This window comes from Palaemon carinicauda, chromosome 30 (assembly GCF_036898095.1).
Source record: "Palaemon carinicauda isolate YSFRI2023 chromosome 30, ASM3689809v2, whole genome shotgun sequence".
NCBI classification, from domain to species: domain Eukaryota; kingdom Metazoa; phylum Arthropoda; class Malacostraca; order Decapoda; family Palaemonidae; genus Palaemon; species Palaemon carinicauda.
The window spans coordinates 18,789,203-18,802,661 of NC_090754.1; the positions used below are offsets into that span (position 1 = coordinate 18,789,203).

The 13,459-nt window shown below is 36.7% G+C and overlaps 1 protein-coding gene across 2 annotated transcripts in view; it reads right to left on the reverse strand.

Moving 5' to 3' along the window:
* Positions 1 to 3,634: 3,634 nt before the first annotated feature.
* Positions 3,635 to 13,459, reverse strand: part of LOC137622916 (probable G-protein coupled receptor Mth-like 1) — a 96,402-nt gene continuing 86,577 nt past the window's right edge. The window contains exons 5-9 of one of the 2 annotated variants that reach the window (XM_068353477.1): positions 9,436 to 9,514; positions 8,496 to 8,689; positions 6,545 to 6,701; positions 5,674 to 5,763; positions 3,635 to 4,598 (exon numbers count right to left, since the gene is read on the reverse strand). In XM_068353477.1, coding sequence (XP_068209578.1) covers positions 4,187 to 4,598; positions 5,674 to 5,763; positions 6,545 to 6,701; positions 8,496 to 8,689; positions 9,436 to 9,514 — 932 coding nt within the window. In that variant the 3' untranslated portion in view covers positions 3,635 to 4,186. The remainder of the gene's footprint in view (positions 4,599 to 5,673; positions 5,764 to 6,544; positions 6,702 to 8,495; positions 8,690 to 9,435; positions 9,515 to 13,459) is intronic. The other variant, XM_068353478.1, reaches the window with a different exon arrangement.

A 13,459-nucleotide genomic window follows, 5' to 3' on the forward strand; every position in this document is an offset into this window, starting at 1 on the left:
TCCCTGGTTCTTGCTTGGGGACAGAGGAGGCTTGGGCGCTGATCGAATGTATATATGGTCAGTCTTTATGGCATTGTCCTAATAGCTAGGGCATTGTCACTGTCCCTTGCCTCTGCCGTTCATGGTGGCCTTTAAACCTTAAACCTTTAAACCCTTATCTTGGCTGCATCTATGATAGTGATAAGGAAAAACCTAACTTGAGATTCAAATAAGCAAATCTCCGTCATACATTGCATCCCTTGATTCTTTTTTTTCTATAATCAAATTTGAGTTCTGTTGCAACAGATGCATTTATGCAAGATGCCAAAATACAATGCATGCATTACCAATGGAATGCATGGATTTGAAACTTATTGCTGGGAAAAGAGACGCAAGTCAAATCTGCTATTTTGCAAAGGATATTGTGACGGGGCGAGAGAAGGTTGTGACTCAAAGGCAGGATGAAAGCAACTGAGTAAACTTTATTACAGAACATCCGTTTATATATACATAAACTCCAGGGAAAAAGGGCATACAAAACATAACAGGCAATTCATGTTCAACCGACAAGCTCACCAGTTAACAGTTAACGGTGCGAAAAACAGACATGTTATTTCAGGTTCCTATCAGTGCGAGGGGAGAACGAAGATAGAAGCATAATACATACAAAAAATGAAATGTCATTACTGTGTATGATCGTGTGACACACGGTTGGTACATGGCTCCCCCCCCAAGAAATAACATACTGTACATGTTAAATAGGACGCACTGATCTAGAGAGGCGAACTGTAGGTGGTTCATCTGGCAGGAGATAAGCAGGTTTTAGACAATGAAGGGAGACCCAGTCTTCTTTGCCACGAATGTTTAGTAGGAATACTTTCGGACTGCGTTGGATCACAAGGAAAGAGTCCATGTGAGGGGGCGTTAGCGGTGGCTTGCTAGTGTCGCTGCGTAGAAAGACATGTATTGCAGAGTGCAAGTCTGTCGGTATGTGATGCTTCACTGGGGGCTTGTAAGTCTGGCAGCATGGAGTAAATTTTCCCATGACGTGATGTATGCGCTGGAGATCGTCGGAGGAGGTTGCAGAAGGAAAAAATTCGGCAGGAACGAATAATGGGTCGCCATACACTATTTCAGCTGCCAAGACGTCGAGGGCGTCTTTAGGAGTGGTCCCTAGTCCCAGGAGGACCCAGGGAAGCTGAGTAAACCAGTTGGAATCTTTGCAGCGGGACATCAAAGCTGCTTTGAGTCTGCGATGAAAACGTTCAACCATTTCATTGGCAGCGGGGTTGTAGGCAGTTGTCTGATGTAGGGTGATGCCCAGGAGATTTGCTAATGATGTCCACAATTGAGAGGTGAAAGTGGTACCCCTGTCATAAGTAATATGCTCAAGGATACCAAATCTTGCAATCCATCCTGAGAGTATGGTAGATGTTCATGAGGCGGACATTGCGGTTTCCATGGGAATGGCTTCAGGCCAACGAGTGGAGCGGTCGATGACGGTAAACAGGTAACGATGTCCTTGTGATGTGGGTAGGGAGTTTAAAACATCGACGTGAATGTGGGAGAAACGACGCTGAAGTTGAGGAAAGGTGCCTACTCCTGAATCCGTGTGTCGATGTACTTTGGAAGTTTGGCAAGAAGTACAGACGCAGACCCAATCCTTAGCATCCTTAAAAATGCTATGCCAAATGAACTTCGTCTTTAGCAGCTGTGCAGTAGAACGGCACGAGTGATGTGAAAGGCCGTGAATGAAATCAAACACATGTCGGAGCATGGGAGCAGGAATTCAAGGTTGCGGTTTATCAGTACTGACGTCACAGAGGAGGGTGGTGTTGGAGTCATTGGGGGAATGTCTTCCCAACAGAGGGATGTGCCGGATGTCCTACATGCTTGATACTCTGGATCCTGTTATTGGGCTTCAGCCAAGGCGTTATAATCCAATCCCAGTTGAACGGCAGCCAATGTGTTTCTTGACAGGGCATCGGCAACAGGATTAATTTTTCCAGGGACGTGTTGAAGGGTGCAATTGTATTCAGCCACAGCAGAGCGATGTTGTCGTTGACGGGCGGACCAGGCGTCAGACTGTCGAGTGAAGGCATGCACCAGAGGCATGTGGTCTGTGCGAATGACGAAAGGTGTACTTTCTAAGAAATGGCGAAAGTGACGGAAAGCCAAGTGCACCGCCAGCAACTCACGATCGAAGGGAGAATAACCTGATTCTTTCTTAGACAGTTTTATGCTGAAGAAGACCAATGGGCAGGGCGAGCCGTTGACCATCTGCTCAAGTACTGCACCAATAGCGACGTCGCTGGCATCGGTGGAGAGAAGGAGAAAGGCATGTGGGATAAGAAAAATGAGAGCTGCATCGGTTGATAGGGCCTTCTTTGCATTGCAGAAGGCCGCTTCTTGAAGGGGACCCAACTTCAGTTCCTTTGGCTCATGAATAAACAACACATCAATAGCACAAACATGGTTTCTTGTTACACACGCGATTAAAATAGTCCAGGTTATAATTTTGCATTACGATCACCCTTTAAAACACTCAACTATAAACAATGCATTTATATACTTTTTCCAGAGGCATTTCAATTTTACAACATGAAATTATTACTTACTGATTCGTAACCGAAACACTTTTGGCTTTGGCCTCTTTGAAAGAAATGGTTACCAATTAGCATTCAGAAACAAGTAAACATAAATAGTGTATCATAATATCTATTTGATGAAGGGGCTTATTTACACAACCAAACATTTTTACTGTTTATTATACTGTCTTTATATTTGAAACTTTTAGTATATTGCCTTAATTCATATACAATTGGAAACATACATGTATACCTCCATTTGTTAATTCTGTCATCAGATGGATATTTTTCAAGGAGTGAAACTAAATCTGAAGAATAGGATGGAACTCCTTTCATTTGGTAAGTCCGAGTCAGGAGGATTTTTGTCCCTTTAGTTCATTACCAATACTGGCAAAAAGTCAGCTTTATCTGAAGCAAATATTAACCTCGGTTAGGGGGAAAAAAAGATAGACACGTATTTCTTGGTTCGATCACACGCACCAGGAAATGGTTGGTAACTTGCACTGCACCCTGAAGAAGTTTATATAATGCACACGAAAGCGTCATATACTAATGAGTTTCATTACTTCCTGCTGGCTCTTGCACTACATTTAGTAACGTGATCCTTGTGGCAGTGTATCATATGAAAGATCCTTCCTTTACCACATACAAGGGCACTGACCCTTCACGGTCTACTTCCACAGCTTTTAGGATTAATTTTTAATGACCATATGCTCAAGGGGAAATAACTCTAATTCACGAATCTGTGCCCAAACCTCTAAATCACTGGACATAAAAGATGTCTTACTTTTTCTGATGCCGAAGATGTAAAATATTATCAGTAGATATAATATTTGAGTATTTATAAATGATATCGGTAATTCTGTTTGGTTGACTATGTTGACATGTCAGTTCCAAGTCGTTTAGTGAGGAAACCGAACTATATTCTTTTTATAACCCCTTCCCCTTCCTCAACATATCTTGCTAATTATTGCTTTCCCAGAATTCAAATAACCATCCAGTTACTGTGCAAGAAGATGAGAACTGCAGGATTGCATTATTTTGGAGTAAATGGAGAGTGTGGTGTTGTAAACAATTACAATGATATCTTTGTCAAAATATATGAGAGAAATCGAAATTGATATTTAAAAAGTCTTTTCGATTTGATGGAAAATAAGCTAACATTCTATCACATTACAAAATATGCCAATCAGGTAAGATCTAGAGATATGTTTTCAACGCCCTTTTCAATCACATTTTTAACACATTTAAGTGTCTCTATCACCGTGAGGATGTAGACATAGGTTGGTTAATACTTCATAGACATCACAGTTCATTATTTAACCGCTTAATTATCTTCTCCTTGACGTCTAAATTTCTGTATCTACATTCTACATCTGGGATCTTGTATTACACTCTACCAAGGAGTTTCAACTTGACACGATATCAAAAGCACTTAAAACAAAAATGGGCATATCTATGAACTTATTCAACCACTTACTTATTTTCCCTTGACGTTTCTATTTATAGTGCACCTGGGATCTTGTAATAATTTTCACTAAGGAGTCTCTACTTTGGCACAAAACGCAACAGCACTTAGAAAAAAGAAACCTGGGCATGTCTATGAAAGGCTTTAAGTTCTACACATTGGTATCCTTTTCTTTCATATTATTAGACCCATCGACACCTGTCGTCTCCTCGTCATGCTGGTAACCAGCATTAACTACGCCACTGCTGGGCCCATAGGCCGAGCTATTTTCTTGAGCTTCCAGAAGCGAAGGGTTATTCCGGTTAGAACCGGAGTGTTGAGTCCCCGCTGGTATACTTGCCATTTCCTTGGCTGACTGCTCTGTGCTGCCTGTGGTGTCTTTGGAGGTCTCCGGAGTATCTGCCACATCAGATCCCTCAGTCATGATGCTGTTGAGTTTCTGAAGAGTCCTTCTGAATATCTTTTTCATACCCGCTTGCACTAGCTGCCTTTTCTGTTTGCTCGCCATGAAGATGATGAACACGATGACTCCTTGGAGAGTGTTTAAGATATCAGTGACCACCCTGCAAGTATTTATGTCTTTGTAAGATGTGTGTTTAGGACTTAGATTAATTATATTGCATATGTATGCATCGTATACTTCATATGTAATTAATGATTTTAAGTACCCCGATGATATTCAAAGAACATCTCGTCATAATCCACCCATAAATTTTATATACTCTTGTAATTTCAGAGATGCAATTTGAATATCCTTTGAAACCGGGAGTTACACACTATGTGAGGGAAGGAACATGAGAAACTTCAGACCGATGATACGAATTCGCGAAAAAGAACTACGTGTTTTACTTTACATGGAGAAGGTGATGCATGAATGAAAGGGAATACAAAATGAGATTGGATGGTAATTAATTATGCTTTTAATTGAAATTGATTTATATCAAATAGTTTGCGATAATTGTTTAACAGAGCAGAGATTAGACATCCGTCATGATGAGTTTCGGATGCTCTAATCAGGTTCAGTAAATCTGCTTTAAACAGAATAGATACAAAGTAAACATTCAGTTTCCTCATGTACTACATTTTCACAAAATTATTTCAGGATTTATATGAATACAACTCATAGATTATTTGAAAGAGAAGATGATTGTTTGTAGAAGTATATAATGGAGCGTGTGAAGAAATTATTGGAAGTAATTTGTCAATGTTGAATATAATGGAAACGAAGAAACGGTTTGCAAGAATCGCTTGATTAGTCACCCCCATTAGAGGAAAAAGTCATATGGTGGGATATATATATATATATATATATATATATATATATATATATATATATATATATATATATATATATATATATGTATGTGTGTGTGTGTTTATATACATATATTCATATACTGTATATACATGTACAGTATATATATATATATATATATATATATATATATATATATATATATATATATATATATATATATATATATATATATATATATATGTGTGTGTGTGTGTGTGTGTGTTTATATATATATATATATATATATATATATATATATATATATATATATATATATATATATATATAAATATATATAGGCTATATATGACAGCGTTTTTGGAAATGTGGTGGGACCTTACCATGCCTCCTTGGGAGGGATCTTCAGAGAAAGTACTTCTGTGAACCAGCAGATGGCCATCATGGCAAAGATACTTAACCTTTGACGAAACCTGGAACAGATTAGAAATTTGTTTTAAATTTTTTCATTTGAGTCTTTAGTTCTAATTTTTTTTTTTTTTATATTTTCATATGTAAATAAAGTGGAATTTTTACTTTGTTAGGGAATAAAGCATAACAGTGTTTATTGATTTTACGTTATCATTTAAATGAATTTGATTATTGTATTTAGAGAAAAATCTTTTGAACTGTGATAAATAATAACAATAATATTAAAAACAATAATGACTCATGATAACACAAAATGTTTCCCAATTCGTCCCTTTTTAAGTCTACTAGATATTGATATCTTTATGTAAGTTTAAAAAACAAATAAATATAATAATTCTGCCACAGTACATTTCTATTTTCCTCTTGGCATCGAATAATTGACTTTCATTATTAAACTTAATAATTTGTCACCCGTTTTCCTTTGTTAGCTTTTTTAAGGCTTTTAATTCGTTCTAAAAATTTAATAATTTCTTTATTTTTTAAATTTAATTGAGTTTCGGAATAATTTTCAAGTTATTCTCACTGCTCTTTTCCTTATTTTTAAATTTTATTCAGGTTTGAGAATAATTTTGAATAGTCATTATTCTCTTTTCTCTCATCAATTTTAAACTAAACTTTCTACTCTGACCTACAGTAGAGGAGCCATTTTTTCAGGTTTCAAAGGTCTGTTTTAAAATTGCTCTTCAGTCCTCACCACTTAACCTTTATTATATTTAATCAAACAATTAAAAATTGACCTAAAACACCAAGACATCTGATATAAAAGCAAAGGAAGCCACTTACAGTGCTAGATGCTTTCTAGCCTTGTTCTTCTGAAGGATGCAGGATACGCCCGACTCGGCTTGGCTCAGCAAGAGGATCACGTGACCCAGCATACAGAGACTGGCCGTGTTCAGCGTTGCTATGACCAGGTAAAAGTAGAGGAATTGGGCCTTTTCATCTGACAAAGGGAAGAAAAAAAAGGTCAAGATTTGGTGATGGATAATTCAGTATTGCTTACAAGATGCTTCTAATGTATATTGAAAAAAGAAAAGAAAAAGAAAATGTATATTTACATTGGAAAAGTGTAAAGATTTTGTGATAAATAATTCAGCGAAACTTGTGTGTGTGTATATACACACACACACACACACACACACACACATATATATATATATATATATATATATATATATATATATATATATATATATATATATATATATATATATATATATATATAAAAATTAGATGGTGTTTTCATTTAATATAGCCTGAATTTGAAATTTGAAAAAAAATGTGTATATTTATATTAAAAAAAAGTGTCAAGGTTTTGGTGATGGAAAATTCAGCAAAACCATAACATAAAATTATTTTGTTTAGATGGTGTTTTTAAGGTATAAAATGAAAATTCTCTGTAAATCTAACATTGGATAAAAAGCGTCAAGGTTTGACAATAGAAAATTCAGCGAAGCCATATTAAATATTTCTTTTAATTAGATGGTGTTTTTAAGGTATATTAAAATAAAATATCTCTGTATATTTACGCTTCCAATCAATCAAGTAATTCCTGGTGCACCCAAGGGGATGTCATAGATCTGATGATATTTTAACCAATCAATTAATATATGATTACATTTTATGAGACAAAATGATGGGAATGATTTCATCCTAAAACATAAAGAATCTCATTCAGAAAATATGGTTATTCTAATATACAGAAACAAACAGTGATTCCATACTCCGGCTACATAATATTCTTTAGATCATGTGGGAATTTTATTCCGTAGAAACACCTGGGATTTCATTTTGTAAATCTTTAATGAAAGAGAAAGAGGATAAGATTATGATGCAGTACGCTTTAAATAGCGGTAAGGATTGTCCTAGTAATGTGATGTGCTATTTCACAGAAAATGCATCTTCTATTTACTAATGGTGAAAATAGGTAATAGTAGAATATTACAATTACTAGTGGATGCTTGGAGTAAAAATCATGACAAAACAAGATGGATTTGCATCGCAATTACAGTAGGTCAAGTAAATACAAAGTAAATACATTAAGGCAATTAAGTGCAATTCTTGACAAAGTCAATAAATTTATATAATGTAAAAATTTACGTTCAGGTAAAATGATTTGTCTCGGGTTCATGATACGAATGTAAAATATACATTTTGTATTATACTCTCTCTCCCTCTCTCTCTATCTCTCTCTCTCTCTCACTCTCTCTCTCTCTCTCTCTCTCTCTCTCTCTATATATATATATATATATATATTCATATATATATATATATATATATATATATATATATATATATATATATATATATATATATATATTCTATATTCTATCTTATTTCTCCTCCTCTTCTTTTTTAGTTTATAGTTTATATGGGAAATGAATATTTTGATATTGCTTCTGTTCTTAAAATATCTAATTTTCCCTTGTTTCCTTTCCTCACTGGGCTATTATCCCGGTTGGAGCCCCTGGGCTTATAGCATCCTGCTTTTCCAACTAGGGTTGTAGCCTAGGAAGTAATAATAATAATAATAATAATAACAATAATAATAATAATGTGTGTATACATGAATATTTGCATACATTTACTGTATATATAGCATATATGATTATATGTCTATCTATCTATCTATCTATCTATCTATCTATCTATATATATATATATATATATATATATATATATATATATATATATATATATATATATATATATATATATATATATAAAATCCATTTACCTGCGAACCAGCAAGACTCCTTTCCAAATCCTGGAACGATCAACCCAGCAGAAGCCTCGGGAGAAAGCGACTGCATGCAGAAGGTCACCACAACGATGATAAGGGGACAGCCGAAGGCGTAGGCGGAATACAGCAGGAATTTTTGCATGTCCTTCTCCAGGATGCCCGTCAGAGGAATACATTTTACGGTGGATCTGTTGGAATAACTTGAGAGTCAATTAAATGAAGTAAAAGATTAAACATACTATTCTCTTCCAGGATTAAATATGGAAGGCAACGTTCATATTTGGAAAATGATTTAGGGTATTTCTAAGGTAAGATCCTTTTCCCCTTGGGAGGAGGTTTGGGTGTTTTGGGGTAGAAGTGGTGCTGCTCGTCGCATCCCCATTCTCTTATCCTTTAGCCGATGCTGGTACCCATCCATAGCTAGGTCAATTGGAGTTAGGTTAGGCTGAGGGCTAATCACGAACCATATTATTACTAGATCAAAGTACTGCCATTGAACCATGGGTGATGCGCATACACCTATATTACACAAATACACACACACACACACACACACACACACACACACACACATATATATATATATATATATATATATATATATATATATATATATATATATATATATATATATATCACAAGTGAAGCTGTTTCTAGTCTACTGCAGGACAAAGTCCTCATCATGTCTAGGATTTGGACAGTTTTCATCACCATGGAGTGGTTATGGTGGGAGATTTTCGTCTTATTGTTCACAGAAAACTAACTTAGTATGGGTGGCCCTGAGTAGTACAGCTTTCCTGATCATGGCGATAAGCAAATACTTTCACCACATTGTATTGTATGTGTGTATGCACGTGTGTATGTATGCATGTGCGTATGTATGTATTTTTTTATACGTGTGTTACGTATGTGCAAAAACGTAAAATGTTCCTACCTGATCACTTTCCAGATATCAAAGGACATGACACTGAGCCAGAAGAATGCAGCGTGAAGTGTAAACTGACTGAAGAGTCCTGCAAAAGAAACAAATTTCATGTCAAAATGGCTATAAAGATCAATTACATTTAATAAAATTATCTTTGACATTCATCCTTCTGTGATGGATAGAAAAAATATTTCTATTTTAAAAATTTTCACCAGTCTTCAAAGCTTCTCTTTAAGATCACCAATCAACGCTCATTTATCCTCTTCATTTTTGTTCCTTATTTCTTTCTTCACTTGTATCAATAGATGGGTGTCAGCATCTGTTGAAATTATGTTAAATACTGCAATCACTTGTAATGTGTAGCATAGACTTTGTATAAACAGATGACATTAGTTACATATGTATGGAAAGAAAAATATTAAGAAATAAAAGAACACAAGTGATAGCGAAAGCAAGACTTCCTCAATGAAATTGGTTCTTTCTAGTTACTTGTTTGGCATAGATTTAATAGAGTTTTAATAATAACCCAAATTTCAATCACAGACTGTATAAACTTGATGCATTCATCTCGAAATCAATTAAGATTTTTTGGATTAGGCCTGATGTCGGTGATACATGCTATTTATTCAAAATATTATATACGATCATGATTTAGACATATTTGTGGCATTAGTCTAAAATGTCTTATCTATGAAAATACAAGTTATGATTTTCAAAGTACCTTTCCTTTGTGTTTTACATATATAAGCATGTATATGTTATATAAAATTATTATTATTATTATTATTAATATTATTATTATTACTTGCTAAGCTACAAACCTAGTTGGAAAAGCAGGATGCTATAAGTCCAGGGGCCCCAACGGGGAAAATAGCCCAGTGAGGTAAGGAATAAAAGGAAAAGTTAAAATATTTCAAGAACAGTAACAACATCAAAATAAATATTTCCTTTATAAACTATAAAAACTTTAACAAAACAAGAGGAAAGAAAACTAGATAGAACAGTGTGCCCGAGTGTACCCTCAAGCAAGAGAACTCCAACCCAAGACAGTGGAAGACCATTGTACAGAGGTTATGGCACTACCGAGGCTAGAGAACAATGGTTTTATTTTGGACTGTCCTTCTCCTAGAAGAGCTGCTTACCATAGCTAAAGAGTCTCTTCTACCCATACCAAGAGGAAAGTAGCCACTGAACAATTACAGTGCAGTAGTTAACCTCTTGGGTGAAGAAGAATTGTTTGGTAATCTCAGTGTTGTCAGGTGTATGAGGACAGAGGAGAATCTGCAAAGAATAGGCAAGAATATTCATATATGTGTAGGCAAAGAGAAAATGAACCGTAACCAGAGAGAAGGATCCAATGTTGTACTGTCTGGCCAGTCAAAGGACCCCATAACTCTCTAGCGGTAGTATCTCAATGGGTGGCTGGCATCTTGGACAACCTACTACCTACTTATATTTTCTCGTGCAAATGCATGTATAAACATATCGATTCAAAAAACATATATATACATATTTGTATACAGTAGATATAAAGACCTATGGAATAATGATGGGAATAAAACTAAGAGACAAAAAAGAGCAACATTGATACGAGGGCAAACTAAAGGATGAGGATGTCCTGACAACATGTACATACATACATATACCAAGGCACTTCCCCCAATTTTGGGGGGTAGCCGACATCAACAAATGAAAAAAAAAAAAAAAAAAAAAAGGGGGACCTCTACTCTCTAAGTTCCTCCAGCCTAACAAGGGACTCAACCGAGTTCTGCTGGTACTGCTAGGGTGCCACAACCCACCCTCTCACATTATCCACCACAGATGAAGCTTCATAATGCTGAGTCCCCTACTGCTGCTACCTCCGCGGTCATCTAAGGCATCGGAGGCAGCAGCAGGGCCTACCGGAACTGCGTCACAATCGCTCGCCATTCATTCCTATTTCTAGCACGCTCTCTTGCCTCTCTCACATCTATCCTCCTATCACCCAGAGCTTCCTTCACTCCATCCATCCACCCAAACCTTGGCCTTCCTCTTGTACTTCTCCCATTAACTCTTGCATTCATCACCTTCTTTAGCAGACAGCCATTTTCCATTCTCTCAACATGGCCAAACCACCTCAACACATTCATATCCACTCTAGCTGCTAACTCATTTCTTACACCCGTTCTCACTCTCACCACTTCGTTCCTAACCCTATCTACTTGAGATACACCAGCCATACTCCTTAGACACTTCATCTCAAACACATTCAATTTCTGTCTCTCCGTCACTTTCATTCCCCACAACTCCGATCCATACATCACAGTTGGTACAATCACTTTCTCATATAGAACTCTTTTTACATTCATGCCCAACCCTCTATTTTTTACTACTCCCTTAACTGCCCCCAACACTTTGCAACCTTCATTCACTCTCTGACGTACATCTGCTTCCACTCCACCATTTGCTGCAACAACAGACCCCAAGTACTTAAACTGATCCACCTCCTCAAGTAACTCTCCATTCAACATGACATTCAACCTTGCACCACCTTCCCTTCTCGTACATCTCATAACCTTACTCTTACCCACATAACTCTCAACTTCCTTCTCTCACACACTCTTCCAAATTTTGACACTAATCGGCCAAGCTTCTCTTCTGTGTCTGCAACCAGTACAGTATCATCCGCAAACAACAACTGATTTACCTCCCATTCATGGTCATTCTCATCTACCAGTTTTAATCCTCGTCCAAGCACTCGAGTATTCACCTCTCTCACCACTCCATCAACATACAAGTTAAACAACCACGGTGACATCAAACATCCCTGTCTCAGCCCCACTCTCACCGGAAACCAATCACTCACTTCATTTCCTATCCTAACACATGCTTTACTACCTTTGTAGAAACTTTTCACTGCTTGCAACAACCATCCACCCACTTTATATAACCTCATCACATTCCACATTGCTTCCCTATCAACTCTATCATACGCTTTCTCCAGATCCATAAACGCAACATACACCTCCTTACCATTTGCTAAATATTTCTCGTATATCTGCCTTACTGTAAAAATCTGATTCATACAACCCCTACCTCTTCTAAAACCACCCTGTATTTCTAAGATTACATTCTCTGTTTTATCATTGATCCTATTAATCATTACTCTACCATACACTTTTCCAACTATGCTTAACAAACTAATACCTCTTGAATTACAATACTCATGCACATCTCCCTTACCCTTATATTGTGGTACAATACATGCACAAACCCAATCTACTGGTACCATTGACAACACAAAACACATATTAAACAATCTCACCAACCATTCAAGTACAGTCACACCCCCTTCCTTCAACATCTCAGCTCTCACACCATCCATACCAGATGCTTTTCCTACTCTCGTTTCATCTAGTGCTCTCCTCACTTCATCTATTGTAATCTCTCTCTCATTCTCATCTCCCATCACTGGCACCTCAACACCTGCAACAGCAATTATATCTGCCTCATTATTATCCTCAACATTCAGTAAACTTTCAAAATATTCCACCCATCTTTTCCTTGCCTCCTCTCCTTTTAACAACCTTCCATTTCCATCTTTCACTGTCTCTTCAATTCTTGAGCCAGCCTTCCTTACTCTCTTCACTTCTTTCCAAAACTTCTTCTTATTCTCTTCATATGAATGACCCAATCCCTGACCCCACCTCAGGTCAGCTGCCCTCTTTGCCTCACGTACCTTGCGCTTTACTTCCACATTTTTCTCTCTATATTTTTCATACTTCTCTACGCTATTATTCTGCAGCCATTCTTCAAAAGCCCTTTTTTTTCTTCCACTTTTACCTTCACTCCTTCATTCCACCATTCACTGCCCTTCCTCATGCTGCCTCCAACAACCTTCTTGCCACACACATCACATGCAATCCCAACAAATTTTTCTTTTACTAACTTCCACTCCTCTTACTTTCACTTCGTCATATGTCATTTTCAACCTTTCCTGATATTTAATTTTTACCCACGGTTTTATTAGCTCTTCAACCCTCACTAGCTCCCT